Genomic DNA, 22,637 nt, shown 5'->3' with positions numbered 1-22,637 from the left:
CCCACCATCGTTTTCTCCCCAGTCGAATAAAAAGAGAGTTTTAGTAATGTTGTGGAGTGAGAAACATGGGCCTAATTTGGGTCCTATCAAGGCCCAAAATGTTGGAAGGTCCAAAATAGATGGCCCAAATATACTCAGGCCCAAAATTAGAGTCCATGATAATTTGGCCCATTTAGTTAATTGCGTTCTGGGATGGCTTATCGAATTTCTGGCCTAATTAATGTTGGCCGGCTCGGCTAAAGCAATTAGACTTCAAACATGAGATTTTGGATAAAAATCATCAAGCTCTTAATCAACTGCATTAGGTGCAACCGGCACACCTGTTTAGCCGGAGTTAGGGCGAAAACATATAGAGACATACTTCAACCAGTGTGATCTGTGCAATGTGTTGTTCTCTACCGAAACAAACAAAATATATTCCAAACTGAATTTTCACACCGCGCAATACATACTCCCCAGTCCTTGCAATTCCTAACGGAAGCCTTATTCCAAAACACAGGTCTTACTCCCGCAATCACGCCTGAACCTAGCAGTTTATATAACCATAAGCCACTCTCAAGGCAACATAGTCCAGATATACTCAAGACTTCTAAGAGTGGAAAATCAAGTATGGTTACACACACAATCACAATCATACTAAAAGTTATAGAAAGGAAAGAAGAGAACTTGGAGATGAGGCTAGCTTTATCTCGCAGATGGCCCAACAGAGCATGACGAAAAGCCGAAAGCACTATCCTGGCTCACGTCGAGAATTTCGCCATGCACATTCTTGCTCCTCGCACGAGCCGTCTCCATTGCCAAGCTCTCGTTCAGCTGCACCACCACTTCCGCCATCGTAGGTCGCTCAATAGAGGCTTCTGTGGTGCACCTCATTGCAAGATCCACGACCTTCCACATAGAGTTCGCACTGTACTCTCCTCGCAGCCTTGCATCAACAATCTCATTGATATTCCCTTTGGAGAGACTTTTTGACACACGTTTAACTATGTGGACATTCTCTTTGCCTTGGCCTTGTAAAATGGGGTGCTCACCCGTGATTATCTCCAACAGAACCACTCCAAAGCTGTATACGTCGCTCTTCTCATTTAGCATCAACGATTTCGATGACCTAGGTAAATATAAGAAACATGCAGGTTAGGAAGCTGAGAAGAGACTCAACAGAATCGATTTTCCCTTTTCCACCTACACAAGCAGGACTTAGGTACTTGGTCAAAAGCAGTCCCTTCGAGAACCAATTTTTCCTAGGACGTAAAAACTATTTTCCCTCTTTATGACAGATGTCCCAAACCACTTATTTGGTAATCCTACAGGATAAACTTGAAAGTGGATGAGAGAGAGAGAGAGGCTGTACTCCGGATCCATGTAGCCCGGGGTTCCACAAACCGACATCAATGAAGTGTTGCCATTCCCGCCGAAAACCTTTGACAGCCCAAAGTCAGATATCTTGGCCTCTAGATTTTCACTTAAAAGAATGTTGCTGCTCTTCACATCTCTATGAACTATTTTGCAGCCGGTGTGCAGGTAATCCAAGCCTACATCATGCCAAAGATAGGAACGAGCGAATGAAATTAGCTGAACACGCATCAAAAGGACAAAAGTGGTGACAAAAGTTATATAGTCTTCCCAAACCTTGTGCAGCTTCGAGTGCAATACGAAGTCGTACTTCCCAATTTAAGGCTTTAGCAACCCCAGCTTTACCTATAAGAGCATAGCAAAAAAGAATACCATGGTGCTACATTTTCTATAATATGAGAAATTTAACAATAAACAAACGCAAAGGCTTCAAGCGATACTCACTTAGGAAAGAAAAGTCCAATGTGAAAGAAAACATCAAGATAAAATGGAAAGTTAAATAACAGCTAATCAGCAGCTTGAAAAACTAGATTGAGCACCTATTTATTGGAGAAACGGCACTCTTATTGGTGTTAGCTAAACAGCAAAGTTTGTTTTCCACTAACCTCTAAGATGATCATGAAGACTTCCTAGAGGCAAGTACTCATAGATGAGAGCAAGCTTATCTCCATCCTGGCAGTAGCCGACCAGAGAAACCAGGTTCTTGTGATAAACATGTGTTAAACTCTTAGCCTACAGCATAAAACCCAGTATCAAGTGGAAAGAATTCCAAATATTGAACCCTATTGCAGGATGGCAAGAGTTACAAGTCATTAAAGTGTTAAGTTATTGTATGAGTTAGTCCGAAGAAGAACAATTTTCTTTAGTATTTTGGAAGTATCTTACACAGTGAAGTACACCTAGATAGTTTTGGAATTCTCATTACTTTTTACAATCATAACACTTTTATCTTCATATACTTTCCACTCGCAAGTTTAGATCTACAACATGCCATCTTTATATAGCACATAAATAGTCTAAGTAACTCTAACACTGGCGCAAGACCATCAAACATCATCATACCCTATGCTTAAACATATATGATGCTCGTGAAAAAGCTATCTAACATCTAAAGTAATTTTACCTCAGCAAGAAACTGATTTGTCCCTTGCGATGACACAAGGGAGCATATCTTTACTGCAACCTCAGTACCATCATCTAAATAACCATGGTAGACAACTCCAAATCCTCCTCTACCAATGACTCGTGCAAATTTATTGGTCATATTCTCCAACTGCAAGTATGTGAATTGCCGACGCTCGATGTTAATGTGTACACGACGGTCTTCGCTATCAACTTTCTGTTGACGAACTGCTTCAACATGTTGTGTCGCAGACACATTCAAACCTTCAATAATGAATGGGATATCATGATTAAAAGTGGTTAGTATTTGAGTAAAATAAACCGCAGAGTAATGTCTTGCATAGTTACCTTGCTTCTTCCGACACATTATCCACAGAGTAAATACTACAACAGCCAGTAGGGCCACAGGAATTACAGAACAACAATGATGATCTTTGTTTTTCTGCATGAGATGCCGCCACATGGGGCTGTATTGTTATTTCCACATGAGATACCACTGCACGGGGCTGTTTTGTTGTCCACTCTAACATTAGGCATTTGTGAAATGTTAGCGACCACATAAAGGCCTCAAAAGGGCTAATACGTTATGAATTCAACAGGAATAAAAGTCTCACACTTATTGTTGCTCAAGTTCATTGATTTCCGACAAAAGGAAAAGGAAATTCATGATATTGCTAATCAAAATGTATCAGTGACACATGTAAAAGACATCATCAATAAATAACATTGATGATTTTTACGTGAGAATCTGAGTTCAACTTACTTCTGCAAGATACAGCTTCTGATCAACTATTCTCATAGTAATTTATTTTGTATCTGTAATATCCCTATTGTAACCCATCTGTTTTAAGAATAATAATCTCACACTCCTATTCTAAAATGCATTTCCTATTGTTCAATTTACAAAATCAATATTTGTCAATCTCAAACTGCATGGTCATCTTCCAAGGTAAATCAATATCATATACTTATGCAAGCTTACTTAGAGACTTTATGCAAACTTATTAAGCCTTCAGCTATGCATTTCATATTACCAATTTGTCCAAGAAACACTGTCTTTTGGAGTCAAGTATAGCTTAGTACTCTCAAGTTGATCTTCAGGCAAGACTTACATGAACAGGGCAAACTGTGTGCAGAACTATCATTTGAGATGGTATCTGATGGTAGATAACTGAACTTTATTTCAGACCAGCTAGAGCTTATTATTTTAGAACTAGACCTTTCTGGATTATCTCGTTTACTGAACTTCTTGAGACAAGCCTAAAGTTTTTGGATCATAACAGTAGTCGTAAAAATCTGCAGATGTATTGGCAGGCATACAGTATCTGCATTACTTGAAAACCAAAAAAGAACCAGAGAACCTAAGTCTAAATAATTAGAGATTTCTACTTTTTAAAGTTGTTCCTTTGAAAACAGATTGATTAACTTGAGGGAAAAAAAAAACCTTAAAACAAGCAACCCGGCATCTGCTTTTTTAACAAGGGCATCTGGGACTGGTCCGGTGAAATTGTTTCCTGTCAAATTTCTGCACAAATCCACAGGAGTATTTAGACCTACATTTCTTCTTTATGCATAATAGATAAGCTTGACGTAACACTTACAGGACCTGGAGAGATGACAAATTTGCCAGGAAATCAGGAATCTCTCCAGTTAAGTTGTTGTAAGATAAATCCCTGCGATAGAAGCCATTTAATAATGATTAGAAGAGTAAAACTTACGGCAAAAGAAGTTACAGTTGTCAGAACAAGAGTTGAGTCTAGAAGAATCCACTACTAAGTACTAACACGGAAATTGATTTTGCAGTATAAAGATGACTGACAAGCAAATTTTTGGAATATTTACAAACAAGTTAAAAATAAGGGCTCAATTGTTAGAATATGCTCTACAAACGAAGGCGTGATTATTTGTAGTAGAGTCAATGTAAGATTATTCCTTGACAGAAGGTTCTCACTAGAAATAAAGACATGATATACTTAAACCTAGTTATCTCTGCCTACATTATGTTGTTTCCGCTGACATAAGAAGAAAAACTTCCTCCAGCACACTCCGTGAAGAAAGACAGGAATGCAGCTGCAGTATGATCAAACTACACATTGAGGTGAAATATTCCTACCGGTAGATTTTTTTTTTTTTTCTGCGACCATTAAAAGTTCAATTGTGGCAACAATTAGTAGGCAGTAATGTATCGCAATGTTTTGCATCAACATGTCCAGGATTATTCCACCATCAGGGCCCAGCAAGCGGCATAATTCAGCAAGAAGAAAGAAAATTAAAATATTTTGTTACCGGTCATACTTACAGGTACTTAATTGCTTGGAGCGTTGAAAAGCTATCGTATATGCGACCAGTTAATCCGCTAGAGGATAGGTTTCTGCAAAATGTTTTACTCCATCAAGCTTTCTCCTTTTGTAATTTCGACTAAAGATAATGCATAAGTTATGCTTTTTGGAGACTTACACGAATGTAATCCTCGAAGAATCCGCGGTGTAGATACAACTCAAACCATCCCAAACATACTTAGTTGGATTACAAGGATCGCCCATCCAATTTTTCTTCACATGATATTGTGCCTTGATAGCCATAATGGCATCAACTGAAACCCAAAAAGGAAATAAGATAAAAAACAGAAACACATTTTCAAGAGACCTTAATCACAAAAAGAATCTACTTGAAGAAAATGTTCTCACCATAACAATGAAATGCTTGCAGAAATCATGCAATCATTCATAATAATTTGATAACAAAAGTGTACAATTGGAACAGAGTGGAATTTTGAGTATACAATCTTACATTGTTATTTGCAATTTGACTTTGCATTCAAAGATCTTATAGTAGTATAGTACACAATCCCAAACCGTGTTTTCTATAAAATGTAATTTGTTTGGTGATTTTAAATTGGGTGTGCAGAAAATGTCTCTGAGGCAGAAAAGGAGAGAGGGGAACAGCTAAATGATGCCAAAAGAATTAAAACTTATCTTTCTATCAAACACATGTTTTCATTCGTATATTTTTTCTGTCAAAATTCAAAAAAGACACATCCTTTTCTGTCGTCCGATTTCACTTCGCATGAATTCAAGGTCATGTGCGGAATGTAGACATGAACACGCACATGCGTGCCAGGAACTCATGAAGACGCATGCACGCACTTGCACGCGCATACACACACAAAAACAATTGATCGAACATCTTGAATGCGTCCCACCGCTTACGCTCCATAGCGCATGTCATGGATATAAGAAAAGGCAAGAAATGGAGTTCCAGTCTGAGTGAATCTGTATTTGTCTTGGCACAACTCCTATCATTTCACCTGTACCTGACTTGGTCGTCTTTTTCCATTTAAAACATGATCTAACTAAAATTACTACTTATCTAAACCGTATCGAAATAGCTTGAAAACATTAGAAACAGATGATTGACGACGAAACATCTCGCTTGAGTTGAAACTTGCAAGTGATTTACCGTCCCTGAGATCGGTGGCGGTGGCGGTGAGCGGCAAACGGGTGTAGACCTCGGCGGCGTTGACGAGCGGGGGGAGCGTGGAGTTACACGTGGCGTTGAGCGAGAAGGCGTAGTAGGGGTAACCGTAGGTGGGCCCGTCGGGGGGGTCGTAGACGTACCCGGACAAGAGCGTCGGGGGCGTGTAGGGGCGCCCGGACCAGAAGACGGAGCCGGCGACGTAGATCCCGAACTGGCGCGAGGCGTTCCCCGTCGGGAGCTGCAGTTCGGAGAAGTGGAACACGAGGAAGTGCTCGTCGGCGGCGCTGTCGGGGGCCCATCGGAGGAAGGTGATGGCGGTGGAGTTACCGGCGGCCGGGGTGACGGCCGTTTGGAGCACGGCGGAGGGCGCCTCGAAGGAGTCGTTGGCGTAGTTTTTGATCGGCAGCGTCGTCGAGATCACCGCCCATTGCTCCGCCGCGGGGGCTGCGGCCGTGTACGGCGCCCAGATGCGGTCGTACGGATCGTCCGGGTAACCTGCCCACCGTTGGATCCACTTTTAATCGGGTCCTAAAGTTGTACTTATTTAACTATTTTAAAATTTATTTAAAAAAAGATTATTAAATAGAATAATAAAATGAAATATTCTGTCGTAAACCACTATACATACACGCCAGGAAAGATGTATGATGTATATTTCATCCATTTTAAAATGAAAATTATTTTACCAGTCACATCAATATAACTAGTGTGAATTATCTCATCCTAGATAAATGGTTGTACATCATATATCTCTATTGGAGTGTACAAATAGCTATTTTCTTTTTGTAATAGAGGAAGATAGCAAAATATTACGTTTCGAACTTGAGATCGCGATAGCAACCATAAGTTTTATTCAATCGTGCTATGTGCGATCTGTACTCCGTAGCAATATGAAAATTTTATGAGTGAAATTATATTATATAGAGATTTCTCAACTACAGGTCATTTACTGCTGTAAGTCAAATTCGAAGAATAGATTTATAAATTTCAAAGAAGTTAGGAGAGAATTGATGCATGATACTTTGGAATTAGGATGAACACATGTGAACAGATTTAAAACTTACAACAGGGAAATATGTGAATACCCTTTTATTGATAGAATATGTGCCCTGATCTTTCGACATAACAAAATTTGATCTTTCGTTTTTCCATTTAACCAGATTTAGTCTTGAAACTCATCTACTGAACCTTGCAAAATTATTCTGCCTCTGAAAGGTAGGTAGATGAACTCACCTGATCTTTTGGTTTGTTCTCGGTCCATAGTTTAGTCGAAGAAAAAGAACAATAGATTGTGATTCCGCAGCGGCCGGATACATTGCTCTTTTGATTGGCCGCAGTTCCAACGCAGATATGAATGGAGTACCAGAATTAGAATTTATAAGACAAACCGATATGAAATCAGCTGAGGCCACAGTTATAGCCTCAACTTGATATTCAGTAGCTGCATCAGAGATATTCACTGTTTTCCATAGATCGACACCTATGTACAGATCGAATGCTATAAAAGCATTAGCCTTCGCACTTTGTAGTCAGTCGTAGTTTCCGTACATGAATGTTGCTCGCAAAAGATACTTCCGATTCGTCACTACCGGCTTTAAGGTGTAACAATTTCGACCGCCGACAGGAAAGCTTCTTGCAGTCAAATCTGGAATCGGTATTGTGTTATTTATATAGTTTGATGCGATTCCATTGTTTATCCCTGTATCGATGTATTGGCTATCGGAAACGTAAAATATATTCGTGTTGTCAGTGTAGTTATGACCGTCGGGAATGCCGCAATCTATGCTTATGAAACCTGTAAGAAGAGGAAGGGGGAAAAAACCATAAGAAGCTGCAGTAGCTTTTGTGAAGCAAACTATATTTCTCTGTGTTTTAGTACAGGAAAATTCAAGGAGCTATGAATAACTTTTCTCTCTTTTTCTTGTCATATTCTAATAACAATTCAAGTACACCAATAGATGTTTGCACAAGAAGTTGCAAACATCATATTTTAAGAACAACGTGATCATAGTTAAAAGAGTAAGCGTACCTGGATTAGTCGTTTGGCCACGAACTCGAACCATTGCGAAGAAGAAGAAGGAGAAGAAGACGAAGCCTAAGAGAAGAGATCTCTGTATCTTCATCTTTACGAAGATGAGAGAAATCTCCAGAAACCAAAGCCTCAGCCTCGTAGTTTTCATGATTTTGGGCTGACTTACATGATAAATGGCATTTGAATCTGTCTCCTCATCCATAGTCTCTTTCATCAGCATCATCATGTTATTATTACTATTATTATTTTCTGAAAAGAAACTGGAATACCTGCTCTACGGGTTAAGAGTATTTGAACTTCACTAGGGAGCTAATGTAGGAGAACTCTCTTTATTTTTTTGCTTTTCTAAAGAATATTATTGAATTATATATAATATATTAGTTCGTGGAGGGTTACGTAAGGCAAATTCAAAAATAAGAAATAAAAGCGCTTCACTATGGCATCATTTGTTGTACTTAACAATAAGTGTGCCATGAGTTCTATCTTGTTATAAGTAGTAACGATCTTTCATTTACTGGCAAAGTCATAAGTTCAGCACGTTATTTCTGAGTTTTTTTTTGAGAGAAAGATAGCATGCTATTTACTTCATTCATTAGGTAAATGAATTTGGCTACAAAGGATGAGACAGTTAGGATCTCAAGGAGTGACAAAACTAAAGAAAGTGAAACTCTAAAAATATATAAAAAAAGCTAAAAAGCGGCCTCACTCACGTCTACAAAAGTCGGTCCACTCTTTCGCCAGTACACTAATACGATGCACTGAAGCAATAACCATTAGATAGTTAAGAATAACGAAAGAAACCAAACAATAGTCAAGTGCAAATATGCTAATCATGGGAAGGTAATTGATGTTTTTCTTTTTTCTTTTCCTTTTAACTACTATCCTGACAATTTTGTATCAGTTGACATCATTTTATATGCTTTATTACATTAATTCATAATTAATAATATCATTACAATATCAGACCTAAGTCCACCATTGACATTCAATTATGGATTAAACAAGTGAGAACTGAGAATAAAAAAATGCCACTGAAACAGAAAAGACTTATTAGAAGAGTAGGTACTGTTCCGTACAACACAAGTAACGATTGCAATAGGCTTTAATGATTTATAACTAGAAATCGACTAGTATCTATTTTAGGGAAAATACTTTGGGGTTTAAGATTTTTGATGAGTTGACCATGTTACATGACGTATGATTAAGTTTTTAGGTATGTAAATTTATACACCAGCAGTAAATAAGGACAATAGTTAGAAAAATTATATTGAAATGATTAGAAAATATTATGAGGAGGATATTATAAATAATGGTCGAATGTGAATCACTCAACAAAAATTTTAAGTCCAACCATCAAAACAATCTTTTTTAAAAGTAACTTATTAGCTCACATATGATTTAATAAAGTGCAGAGGATTAAATACTAGCTCGCAAACCCGTTCTTTAGATATCTTCCACTCAGAATCTCCCTGTAGAATTTTAGTTTAGTGCAACAAGCCTCTTAAATATGTAAAAGAAAAGGAAAATAAAAATATTCACAAGGTTGCATGAATTTGAATGAGCAAAGATCCTTATCATCCTCGTCATTTTCTTATTTTAATAAAAGTCAAATTAACTAAACTGAGGAACATTTCCAACATGGCTCTTTGACGGTGTCCTGCAGCTGCGCATGATTCTAATGCAACTATGCAATTACTGCAAGTCTGCAACATGTCGGTTGTAATATTATTTTTTTATATTTTTTAAAAATAGCATATTATCAGTTTTATTCATAACAAAAGTAAGACAACAAATCATCGGACAAAAAATGAAAAGGAAAAAAACCCTCCCTTGCTCTTAAATGTTATGAGAAAAATAGGCATCAAAATGTTCTGTTATCTCTTTCCGAAAAATAGAATAGAGTTGAATTCAATTGAACTCCAATTTATTCAAGATAGATTAATTGATTACAAATCAAATCTAAATTCCCATTCTGCAGTTAATATTTAACTGCATATAAGCTCACCTTCGCCCTTCAACCCCCCAACCCCCCCAAAAAAAAGAAAAGAAAATCAATTATCAATTCCACTCTTTTACAACTCTACGGTCCAAAGAAGAGTTTCATTTGTTTACTCACACAATCATCGGTACAAAGCATTACAAACTGCAGAACACAGTCATAGTTAACAAGATTTAAACATGCTCTAGTGTGGATTCATAGTTTAAAGAAATACAAATAGCACGCAAGCACGTCGTCGTCACATAGCTTCGGACTCCTAGATATATCATAATATCAATACTATATAGAGTTTTCGTCAATTTTCATGGTAGAATTTAATGAAAGGATTAAGTCTGCAGCGGAATGTAAAAGTCAGAAACCAACTGTAAAAAGTAGAGCATTGAGGACCAGAATTAAACGTATCAGAATGTTGAGGACCTGTGATGCAATCTATCCAAAAGAAAAATTCACGCTCAAAGAGATGAAGATGAGGATAGCTTTATCATGAGGACGGACCAATTGACATCGTTGTGGTGCCGGAGATGCTAATCTGGCTCGTCTCGGAACTATCACCATAAGAGCTTTTGCTTTTTGCATGAGTAGTCTCGGTAATCAAACTGTCCTTTAGCTGCATCACCACTTCAGTCATTGTTGGTCTTTCAACGGCTGCTTCTGCTGTGCACCTCATCGCCATATCCATGACCTTCCACACAGAATTGAGGTCGTACTCTCCTCGCAGTGCTGAATCCACAATCTCTTTGATATCCCCTCTAGCGATAAATTGAGACACATGTTTGACTAAGTGGATAATTTCTTCGCCTTGGCCTTGTAAGATGGGAAGTTCACCAGTGATTATTTCCAACAGAACCACTCCAAAACTGTATACATCACTCTTCTCAGTTAGCCGCAGTGTTCTCAAAGACCTAGAAAAACATGAGGAAAAAAGGTTAGTCATTGGCCGAGGAGAGGTCAAAGTAATAGACAGAATAATCTCTTTCCCCCCTGCAATATATAGCTCACTAGTTAGCACGCTTATCTCCTCGAAGAAAGAAATTCATTTTAGAACTACTCAAGCCGTTTGCATGACTTGCATTATTTTACCTCTTCATTTCCCAACATCAATTCCTTCTAATGAAAAGATATCCTATACCACTACCTTTTATTGCATGAAGGACAAAGGAGAGAGAGGGAGAGAGGTACTCTGGATCGATGTAGCCAGGGGTCCCACAAACAGACATAAGTGAAACATGTTCATTACCGCCAATCATCTTAGCCAACCCAAAATCGGCTATCTTGGCCTCTAAATTTTGGCCTAACAGAATGTTGCTCGTCTTCACATCTCTGTGAACTATTTGGCAACCCGTGTGCATATAGTCCAAGCCTACATCATATCAAGACCTAAGATTGAGACAATGAGGGGCAAAAAAAAAAAAAAAGAAGCAATCATATTGCTTAGCGCTTAGCAAAAAGACAGAAAAAGGAACATTATCCAACCTTGAGCAGCTTCAAGCGCAATACGTAGTCGCTCCCCCCAATTCAAGGCTCTAAAAACTCCACTTGTACCTATAAGAGAAAAAAAAATTAATGCAAGTCAGTTTTAGTTGAGAAACTACCCGGCCGTTTTTATGTTATAAAAGAATTCCCAATTTGCAAAATATGAACATGGGAATGGTTCTTATGGTAAGCCCGAGTCGTAGCCATTCTTTCCTTTGATTAAGTTGGGACCATTTTCTACTATAATGAGATAAGGTAGCCATTGGATGGAAAATTTTGCCAATTCTTTTGGAAGTGCTACCAACTTTTGAGGTGTACTCGATGCAATAACATAGGTGGAAAGGCTTGAAAGATGCCAATGATATTTACAGTAAAATCTAATTAGGTTTGAAATTATATATAGGCAGCCAAAAGGTAAGGATAAATAGGGGATGCTTATTCTCTAGTTCTCCAATCAATGGGCTGTCTACACAGCCCAATAATTGACATGAATGCCCAAGGAACTAACAAAGATTTGCTCCACCCAACAGAGGGAAACTCAATTGAATTAAGAAACAAGAAATAACAATCTTTTAAAGTGAAACACGAATTGACCTGGAAAGCTGAATTACAAGCTATTTAACCACTTGGTAAAAACCAAATTGAGCAAAGTTCTGGACTTGATATAGTATGTATAATATATAGTTCAAAATAATATATAGATCAAGTTAAACCTTTTCTTTTTATTGACTAACCTCTGAGATGATCGTGAAGACTTCCTTGAGGCATGTACTCATAGACAAGCCCAAGTTTATCTCCATCCATGCAGTAACCAACCAGAGAAACCAGATTCTTGTGGAAAACATGCGTTAAACTCTCGGCCTGGCAGGCAAATTTCCAAACATTATCAGATTAAAAATGCATAGTGACACCAGTAAGCGGGTTTAAGAAAGATGGGTGAGGAACTAGAATGTAGTGATAGATATGTGCTTTTCAAAGTCATCTGCAAAAATTGGACCTCACCAAGGATTGCAAAGACATCAAAGAAGACATGACGAGGGCAAATTTGTCTCGTATGTTTAATAATCATTTAAGTAGCATATTCTTTTTAGTATTTTTGCAAGAAGCTCAGCAAGTTAAGAGTTCAAACATTGGTTTTCTGACTTCATAACATTGTCATCTACATATACTCGTTATTTGCAAGTTCTACAATTTTCACACTTGAATGGCATAAAATTAATTGCCTCTCACATTAGTAAAACACCATCTAACCTTTTTTTCTACCCTTTACAAACAGCCAGTTAATATTAAGAAGAAAGACACTTAACAGATCTCAATCACTTACCTCAGCATGAAGCTGCTTGGTCCCTTGAGATGAAATCTCGTGACAAACTTTCACTGTGACCTCAGTAACATTTTTCTCTGTTTCATTTTCTAGGTAGCCATGGTAAACCACTCCGAATCCTCCGCTGCCAATTACTCGACTAAAATTGTTAGTTACATTGTTTAACTCCATGTATGTGAATCGTCGTTTAGTGCGGGGTATCCAAGGTTCTTCAGGCTCCCCTGGTGTTTCAGAAGGATTTTCAACATATGGCGGCACAAAGCTATCATGGTGCGAATCTTAATACAAAATGTAGTATCATGATATGCCAGAGATAATTGGGAGAATCAAATGTTTAGTCCATCGAGTAATAGTACTCATGGTAAAATAAAATGACATTAGTGGCCCATGATAGCTGACAAGAATAATTACCCGGCAGCTTTCCACACATTGTCCCACGTGTGATTGCGAGTGTGAGTACCAGAACAGCCAGTAGAATTGCAGGAATGACGGCAAGAATCACAATGACAGGTTTTGGTATCTTCTTTACTGTACTAATAGTATTCTGACATGACGAACCATTGCATGGACATGTGGAAGCATTGCAGAGGAGTAGATAGTCGTCAACTCTAGCATCCGGGAGAAGTGGTGTAATATTAGCAATTATCTGAGATCAAAAAGACTGAAAAGAAAAGGGACTCTAGGAATACATTTGTCAAAGCTCTTCATGTCACAAAAACAACAAAAGGTATTAAAAACCTCAACATACTGCTTAGAAATTTATCTTTCAGCGTGCAGAAAAAAACACAAGTTAGGATTTTATGTTAGCTAAGAATTTAATTTACCTTATGTTAGTGTGAAGCAGATTTTACCGCAATTTTTTTTTCACGTCTTGCTTATGAAAATCTATCATCTTAACTGCCATCTCACAAAAGGTGAACTTCCAAAATTTTAATGAAATTCGGAAACACAGCAGAAGTTTGTTTTAGATTCTTTTATAGCTGATTACTATAGAAGTTAGAAACTAAGGTTTCATAAAAGACTCTTAATTATCTATCTAGAAAAGCACTCAGTGCTAAGTCATCAAAAGTAGTTCGAAGAATCTATAGATATATGAGAGAACTTCAGATAAACCCCCTGTGGAATAGCGCAACTCCAATTGCCGCCACACAGTTAGAAATCTGAAACTTTACTATCTTGTGGTTACTGATGTGATTTTTCTGTAATGAGAAGTGTCAAAAAAAAGAATTAAATCTTATTAACAGTGTTTGAAATGGATCACTAGATTGTCCGTGCTCACTTTTAAGACATTTTAGTGGTAGGTACTGAGAGAAAGCAGAACAGTAACACCACAAAGTGTACCTTTTGGGTCACAATATAATAGCGAAATTGGATTATAACAAGAAGATTTTTGAAGTATTTCTTACTTCCTAGATATAGTTCCAGAAATAGAGTATACACTGTGACCATTTTCAAGAACAACCGTCCAAATACTTGGAACTTCCATTTAAGTGCTCTCGAACATCTTCATTGATTGGAATATTATAGTTACTGATGTAGAGGCAGCTAAAACATACAGAAAGAATTAAATAGGGACACAAACCTTAAAATAAGCAATCCGGCATCTGCCTTTTTAAGGAGGGCATCAGGGACTGGTCCACTGAGATTGTTATTTGTCAAATTTCTGCACAAAACTCCTAGATTTAAAACATCAAGTCTTCTCAGCTAACAATTTAAACAATAAGCATGTACCGAATACTTACAAGACCTGGAGGGACGATATATTTGCTAGAGAATATGGTATCCCTCCAGTTAAGTTGTTGTTGGATAGATCGCTGAAAAGAAAATTCAAAATCATATCATAATTTAAATCTCTATATGAGTTGTTACTCAACTTTGGAGATATATCTCGGTCCTTGGTCCGAATCAAACTTGCTTACCGTAATGCGCACTTCATACCAGTTATTACTTCTGATATGTGGTAACTCAACAATGATAAAAGCAACTATTTGAAGGGAACAAATTGTAACTTATCAATTCTACTATTGCTTTCTATACAATTAACTATTTGCATGAAATTTTGAGAAATATGAATATGGCCTACCTAAGAGCAAATCGAAATATTTAACCAAACCATCGCGTTATTTAGCAAGATGAGAAAAAAAAAAAAAATCTAAATTCAGCATAAATTATTATACTTACATGGACTCCATTGCTTGAAGCATTGAAAAAGAATCAGATATCCGACCCGCCAATCTACTCGAGGATAGGTTTCTGTGAAAATTATTGACACAATTATGATTTTTTTCCTTCGGCTAATTTCGACAAAAGATGGTTCACAGATTCTATTTATGGATATACTCACACAGATGTTATCCTCGAAGGGCTTGCAGTATAGCTACAATTCAAACCATCCCAAGCATACTCGGTTGGATTACAAGGATCGCCCATCCAATTTCTCTTAACTTGATACTGCGCCTTCACAGCCATAATGGCATCAGCTGGAAGAAGCAGGGTTAGCGTACAAATCTAACAAACAAGAGTTTTAGAAATAAGAAAAGAGAGGACTCTTGAGCATAAACATATTAAATTCTTATCTGCAAGGCATCCTATATAGCATACACAGTGATTGAATTCTAGATTAAGAAGCAACATACTTCTCCCCAAATGAAAATATTCTAGAAAAGCAATTCCAAACAAGTGAACAACTGTTTTCTGAACTTTGGAAATCCAAACAGATTGAGTGCAAGAATCACGGCAATCATGGTTTCTGAAACAGCAGATAGCCAGATACGCAACGCACCATCGCTGACATCGGTTACGGCATTGGAGAGGAACATGGGCGTATAGACCTCAAACGCATTGATGAAAGGAGGAAGGGTGGAGTTTGCAGTGGCGTTAAGCGAGAAGATATAATGCGCATATCCATACCACGGAGATATACTGTATATGTAGTCGGAAATGAGGTAGGCCGGCCTGTAGGGGGCGTGCCACTGGTAGGAACCATCGAAATAGATGCTGAACTCCCTCACAGCATTAGTGTTGAGTGACTGGAGCTCAGTGAAGTAGAAGACCACGTAGTACTGGGGGGCGGTGGGGCCGCTCTCTCTGTCCAGCTGCAGGAAAGTCATGGTGGGTGATCTGATAGGGGTGACGGCTGTCTGCAGGACGGTAGACGGGGCGTTGAAGCGGTCGTTCTGGTTGTCCTGGATCGTGGCGTTGGTAGAGATCGTCGTCCAGTCGGAGGGGATTTCGGTGTATGACGCCCATATACGATCGTATGGATCGTCGGGAAATCTACCAGTTCCATACAATCAACAACAAATTATAAACAAACATGCACTAACATAAGATCATCTTATATATCAATTCATCTATTTCTGAACTGTGGTGAGCTGATTTTAGCATCGACAGAGAAATCCGTTAAACTTAGCAGTATTCAGTGACTGGAGCTATACCGGATACAGTGAACCAGATCAAACCCTAATATCATTTTACATTCACAAAACAAAAGTAGGAACGGGAAATAGTGAGCTTCTGCATATGCTTGGTGAATCAAAGTCTAAAACTTGCCCGGAAAAAAACTCAGGGATGAATACAGGTTTCTTATCGAGGGGGAACGCAATATATATGTATTAAACAAAATAGCAAGCCAACAACATATAATGAGTCATAATAATAATAATAATAATAATAATAATAAGCAGTCGCAAAATAACAACAATTAAATCTGAAAGAAAGAGACGGAAAACTTTTTGCCACAAGATAGCATTAGCAAAATATCAAGTAAATTTGTAAATTTTACCATCACAGTTGTTCTCGCCGAGTCCCTATTAGAAAATATTAACCAAGTGAAATTTTTAATATTGGGGCTTGACCGGCCCGGCCCGGCCCAGCCCTGCCAGGCCCGTTTACTTTTGAACCGGTGTCAGCTTTAAAATAAATATAAATTTTGCGCCCGCCAAAAGCAGGTTCTCTCGGCTGCATGTACGCCTAAACTTTTCATGACAATTGGTCTCTCAAATTTGATTGAACAAGATCTTAAGAAACCGCATTAGAATTTTTTTTTTTCTACTTTCTTTTAATAAAATATTTTTCTTCAGCACCATACAGAGTGAAGGCGCCAGACAACAAAGTTAGGGCTCAATAGGTAGGATACAATGTGAGACCAATACTGGGGAAGCTGGGTTATTTAGTGACTCAGATGCATTGCAAGTCATAATAGATTGCGGTGGATCTGATGGAATGCAACGAGATATTTTTAAGAAAAATATTTTGCTTACAAATAAATTTTACAGTGTTTTACAAATTATACAACTCAATGGATGAATTTCAGCTTTAAAATTATGAATCATGCTTACTTCCTCATGATTTTCACTTCTCCACCAATTAAAAATCATCATGTATGTTAGTTGTTCGTAAGTACAGCTTTACTCATTTTTAAAAAAAAATTAATAATCTACACTCACGGCCTCTTAGACGAAATCTGATAATTCCATCCCAACTTTTTAGGATCCCAACACCTACGAGCCACTAATTCTTATTCCTTATAATTATTTTTTTTTCTTGTTCTCAGTGTCACTATCTCATTTTATTCAATCTAATCTAATCTTAAATACCAAACAAGCTTTGATGATATAATATGCAACAAGAACCGGAAAATTGTAAGCTAGAGTCATGGAACTCACCTAAATATCTGATTTGATGATGGCTTATATGTGCGCCGAAGATACAAAACAATACTTTGGTTCGCCACAGCTTCAGGGTACATTGCAGGTTTAATTGGCCTCAATTCTAATGCAGATATGAATGGAGTACCAGAGCCCGTATTTATCAGACAAACCGATATGAAATCGGCTAAGGCTAAAGTGATAGCCTCAACTCGGTATTCAGCAGATGCATCAGAGATGTTCACTGTTTTCCAAAGATCAACTCCGATATATAGGTCGAATTGTATGGAAGTGTTAGGGTTCTCACTTTGTTGCCCATCATAGTTTCCATACATGAAAGTTGCTCTCAAGAGATATTTTTGATCCGCCGTTACGGGCTTTAAGGTGTAGCAGTTCCGAGACCCGCTAGGGAAACTTCTTGCAGTTACGTCTTGAATCGGTATAGAAGAATTTATGTAATTTTGTGCAATTCTCTTGTTTACCCCTGAATCTATGTATTGATCATCGGAGACATATTGTATGTTCGTATTGTCGGTGTGATTGTAACCATCAGGAGTGCCACAATCAATGCTTATGAAACCTGCAAGAAGATAAATTAATTGCAAAGCAAATTGTTCTGTGCTTAGCAAGTAAATACTGGTTATCACAATTTGTCTTTCTTTGCATGACACAGTTTAATTTTGTTCTTCAGTCATATAAGGAGAACAAGCATCTTCAGTCTAGATGTTTACATCTTTTTTAAATTCAAAAATATGTCTTTTATTTAATTCATTAATTGTATGATTTGGATTAAAATTATATCTTGCGATACGACATGCATCCGATGACTTGTTGTGAAATATCTGTAAGTAATACTGCATAAAAAGTAGTATCCTTCCAGGAGCTCCTTTTTAAATTTTCACTGAAAAATCATAATAAGAAGAACAAATTCTGAACGATCTACTCATCACAATCTTCAATTAAGGCTAAAAAAGCTAAATAATGAACCTTCAGTACTAGGTTGGCCGCGAACTTGAACAATTGCAACGAAGGAGAAGGCGACGGCGACGGCCGTGATCGCAAACTTCCATGCAGTCATCTTCTTTGAGCTCGGGAACAAACCATCAAAACTGCAGGCTTATGTTATGCAAGACCGGTTCTTAATTAGTACTAATTACTTAGGAAGGAGAGAGAATTACCTGCTTCGGAGACAGCTGTTTCTCCAAATGAAGTTGTTTTCAAAAGACCTGTCTCAATACGAAAGACTTTTGGAGAAGATTATTCTGTGGTGCAAGCCCTCCCCACTTCTCCGGATGACGGGTTGTTGACGCTTGCATTGGAAAACAAGAAGACATTAGAAATTGCACCAGTCAACCTGGGAGCATTGGATGAGAAAGATAATCGGCTCACACGTTTGGAGTCCTGTGAAGAAGTGGCCTATCCTATGATTAATGAAACATGGGCTACCCCGCGTTGGGCCTATAGCATGGGGTTGGACGTGGGCCTTATAGGCCCCAGAGTGCAAGCATATAGGAGGGGAGCTAACCCTCAAGAGGCTTTCTAGAGGAGGATGGGGCTAAGGGTTGGGCCACTGTGTTCTACACCGATTTTAAGTGGGTTGTGTTTTCGGGGTTGCAAAAAGTTGCGACTGGGGAGGCTCTCAGGCCAAATCCTTTTAGCATGTGGATGATTAGTGATTCTCTAGTAGGAAAGTTACTTGGGTCCCGACAGAGCTCGGAAGGGCTCTGTCGGGACTAAGGTGTCCTCTTTCACCCAACCATCCAGGAGGGCGAGCCCTCGCCTTGCATCCCGATCAGAATTATTTATCTCGGCTAAGGTGGAAGCTCGGAAGAAGACTATCTCGGAAGGTGACAATCAAAAGGTGAAGCATGTGGTGCGGAATCCTGCAACCAGGAAGATCCAGAAAAATAATGCGCTGTGTGGGGTTACGCTAAGTGTTGAAGACGCATTCAGCTTCAAGGAATTCTTGTTACCTTCTGTTTAGTTTGCGTTTGTTGTACCTGGTGGTGCTCCGATAGCTTGCTGTACCTGGTAGTCGCTATTTGTTTTTCTATGTTTCCGATATGTAGTTGGAATGTTAGTGGACTGAATGATCCTAGCAAAATATGTTTAGTAAAGTATATTGTCTCCAAATTTAAGAAGTGCTTCCTATGTTTGCAAGAAACTAAAGTGAATGATTGCTCTCGCTCTTTTCTTCGCTCGTTTGCTGGGTCTTACTTTGATAAATGCTATTTTCTTTCGTCGGTGGGTGTGTTAGGGGGCATGATCAGCTATTGGAACTCTGGAGCCTTCTCTTATAGCAAAGTTTTGGCTAGAATTTACTCAATAACGATCAAGGTGAAACACATTGCGAGTGGCACATCTTTTTATTTAACAAACATCTACGGATCCCCGACGTGGGATGGGAAAAAGGATTTCTATAGGGAGCTGGCCGCGCTCAGCGGAGCTTGTAGGGGTGGGTGGGTGATATGTGGAGATCCCAATTTTTACTAAGAATTAGTTTGAGAGGAAAGAAAAAAATTGGAGTTCTAAGGCAACGGCCATGTTCACTAATCTCATTAATAAACTTGAGATTATTAACTTGTCAATAGATAACCAATTTTTTCTTAGTCAAACATGCAAAGTTGCCCAACGTTGGCTAGGCTAGACCGTTTTTCTAATTTCTACTGAGTGGGACCAAATGTTTCCTTTTTCTAAAAAATTAGCCTTGCCGAGAATTATGTCGGATCCTTCGCCGATACTGCTATCAACATATTGTAAGAATTTTAGTTGAATGTGTAGATTTGAGGGCGTCGGTTGACGCGCGAAGACTTCGGAGATTTAGATCCGGTTTGGTGGAATGAGATACCTAGTAATAGTTCTAGTATCCTAACTTCTGTGGCTAAAATTACCGACCATCACTAAAGCAAGTGGCAAAGGGCTTGGTGGTTGGTACCCGAGGTTCTAAGTTCGAATTCTAGTTGATTCACATTTCCAGCTAAGTTTATTTCTAAATGAAATAAACGAAGCGGGTAGCGTGCTGCCTATCTCTCACAAAAAAAAAAAAAAAAAAAAAAAAAAAAACTGTTGTGGCTAAAATTAGATATTGTCATAAGAGGATTAATAAATAGTGTACAACGGACTTCTAGTAGCATCATGAAAGCTAAAAAAGAGCATTGAAGAGAAAATGCTAAATTTGGATCTCCTATAGAAGAACAACAAAGCTGCTTGTCTCTACGGCAACATGAGGAAAGGAAGCACCTTAAGGAGCAACTGGCTATTATTATTGGGGATGAAGAGCTACTGTGGAAGGCTCGTGCCGGACAGCAATAGTTAAAGAAGAGAGATGGGAATACAAAACTTTTTCATGCGATTGCTAACGGGAGAAGGCGTGAAAACTTGATTGATGTGATAGAGGATGAAGGTTAAAAAAAAATTAGAGAGAAAGATAAAAAGGAATATTTTTTTAACAAATTCCAAAAGATTTTTGCACCAGTCGACCTAAGTTGTCCGTCGATTGGGGTCTGGAGCAGTCTTTTTGGGAAAAGAGCTATCCTGAACCTTGAGCAGCTCACCGCGCCTGTTTCCTTAGAGGAGATCAAAATAACAACCTTCTAGCTAGGCGGCAAAAAAGCTTCAGGTCCAAATGAATTTAATATGAAGTTCTATCAAACATTCTGGAAGGTGGCGAAGGACAACTTATTCAAGATTTTTTGGGATCTCTATGACGGTATCGTGAATAAAGGGCCTACAGATTACTTGTATGTGCTTGGCACTTAAGAAAGAGGGGGCTAGGTTGGCCAATGATTTCAGATCCATTAGTCTCATCAATAGAGTGAAGAAGATCATCTCTAAGGTTCTCGCCAATAGACTACAAGTTGTTTTGCAAGAGATTATTTCTCCATCCCAATCAGCTTTCTTAAAGGTCGCTTAATCTCGAACTCTTTTGTGACAGCCAGTAAGTTAGTATATTGCCTGTTGAAATTAGGAGTGCGAAGTATTGGTGTTAAAGCTGATTTTGAAAAGGCTTATGACTGAGTGAATTGGAGTACCTTCGGAAGGTCATGAGGTGGCTTGGAGCGAATTACAAATAGTGCGAGTGGATTGACCAATGTATTTCCAACGCAAAAATGGCGATTCTAGTTAATGGACTACCCTCTAAGTGGATCAGGACTAAATTTGTGACAAGGTAACCCACTATCTCAGTACCTTTTTCTGCTGGTAGCAAAAGGATTATTGAGAATGAAGAAAAGAGTCATCAAAAACAACCTTCTAAAAAGAATGGGACCAAATAAGAGAAGTAAGATTGCAATTATCTAGTATGCAGATGATACTATCTTTTTTTGTAAGGCAAAGCAAACGCAGGTGAGAAACCTTTTGTTTTATGTCAAATTTTTTAATAGGCTTCCGGTCTAAAGATAAATAAGAATAAGTCAGAGCTATTCTACATGGGTAAGAAAGACGATAATGACGAGAGGTTGGCTGGTGACCTTGGATGTAAATTAGGGACATTTGTGGTCCACTATCTTCGGCTGCTCCTTATGAACAAACACCTTTGTAATGAGGACTGGTGGTCCGTTATAGGTAAGCTTGAAAAAAGGATTGAAGGGTGGCAAGCTAAACTCTTATCCCAACGAGGTAGACTGATTTTGGTGAACTCTGTACTCTCAAACCTGCCGTTGTACTTCTTCTCTGTGTTTGGAGCGCCTAAATGGGTTCTACAACGCATAGAGGCCCTCCAGCAACCCTTTTTCTGGAAAGAAGGAACTTTTGCGGGAGGACAATGTCTGATGCAGTGAAATTAGTTTGCCGGAGCAGGGTGTTCTAGGAATTAAGGATTTGGAAAGCTTGAATGTGGCCCTAATGTCGAAATAGTGATGGAGGCTCTTTTCGAATACGAGCCAACAATAGGCTATCCTTTTTAAAGCCCTATATTACTCCCGGAGGAGAGCGCTAAGAGAAAGAGGGTCCTTGAGACCACATTCACAGTGATGGAGAAGCATTTTAGGAACTAAAGATACCTGCAAATGCGGGATTACCTATTTAGTTGAGGATGGTAGAAGTCTGAGCTTTTGGAAGGATCTTTGGTTTGGAGAGGCTCCAATGTGCTCCTTATATCCACACATCTTTAGGAACGCAGTATGGCAAAATTGCTGGGTGAGTGACTGCTTCGAAGGGAATAGGTGGAGGTAGGACGTGATACTGGCTGATTTCACCCCAATAGCGCCA

At 38.5% G+C, this 22,637-nt stretch overlaps 1 protein-coding gene and 1 pseudogene across 6 annotated transcripts; both read right to left on the bottom strand.

Moving 5' to 3' along the window:
* LOC109717192 lies at positions 392-8,076 on the bottom strand (annotated as a pseudogene).
* LOC109717288 (probable LRR receptor-like serine/threonine-protein kinase At1g05700) lies at positions 10,036-22,572 on the bottom strand. 6 transcript variants are annotated; one of them, XM_020242969.1, is made up of 14 exons: positions 22,448-22,572; positions 18,417-18,738; positions 17,448-18,009; positions 15,563-16,056; positions 15,125-15,260; positions 14,962-15,033; positions 14,523-14,594; positions 14,363-14,443; positions 13,192-13,388; positions 12,781-13,058; positions 12,191-12,317; positions 11,457-11,525; positions 11,163-11,343; positions 10,036-10,885 (listed from the first exon to the last, which is right to left on the bottom strand). In XM_020242969.1, exons 2-14 carry the CDS (start codon positions 18,505-18,507, stop codon positions 10,465-10,467), a joined length of 2,781 nt encoding a protein of 926 aa, XP_020098558.1. In that variant the 5' UTR covers positions 18,508-18,738; positions 22,448-22,572; the 3' UTR covers positions 10,036-10,464. The 6 variants fall into 6 exon arrangements, with proteins under 6 accessions (XP_020098558.1, XP_020098557.1, XP_020098556.1 ...); XM_020242968.1 differs by lacking the exon at positions 22,448-22,572 and having other exon boundaries at positions 18,417-18,538; positions 18,608-18,813; XM_020242967.1 differs by lacking the exon at positions 22,448-22,572 and having other exon boundaries at positions 18,417-18,814.

This window comes from Ananas comosus, linkage group 11 (genome assembly GCF_001540865.1).
Source record: "Ananas comosus cultivar F153 linkage group 11, ASM154086v1, whole genome shotgun sequence".
In the NCBI taxonomy this organism is placed as follows: Eukaryota; Viridiplantae; Streptophyta; class Magnoliopsida; order Poales; family Bromeliaceae; genus Ananas; species Ananas comosus.
Note: the sequence above shows the minus strand (reverse complement) of the source record. Positions and strands in the feature narration are given on the sequence as shown.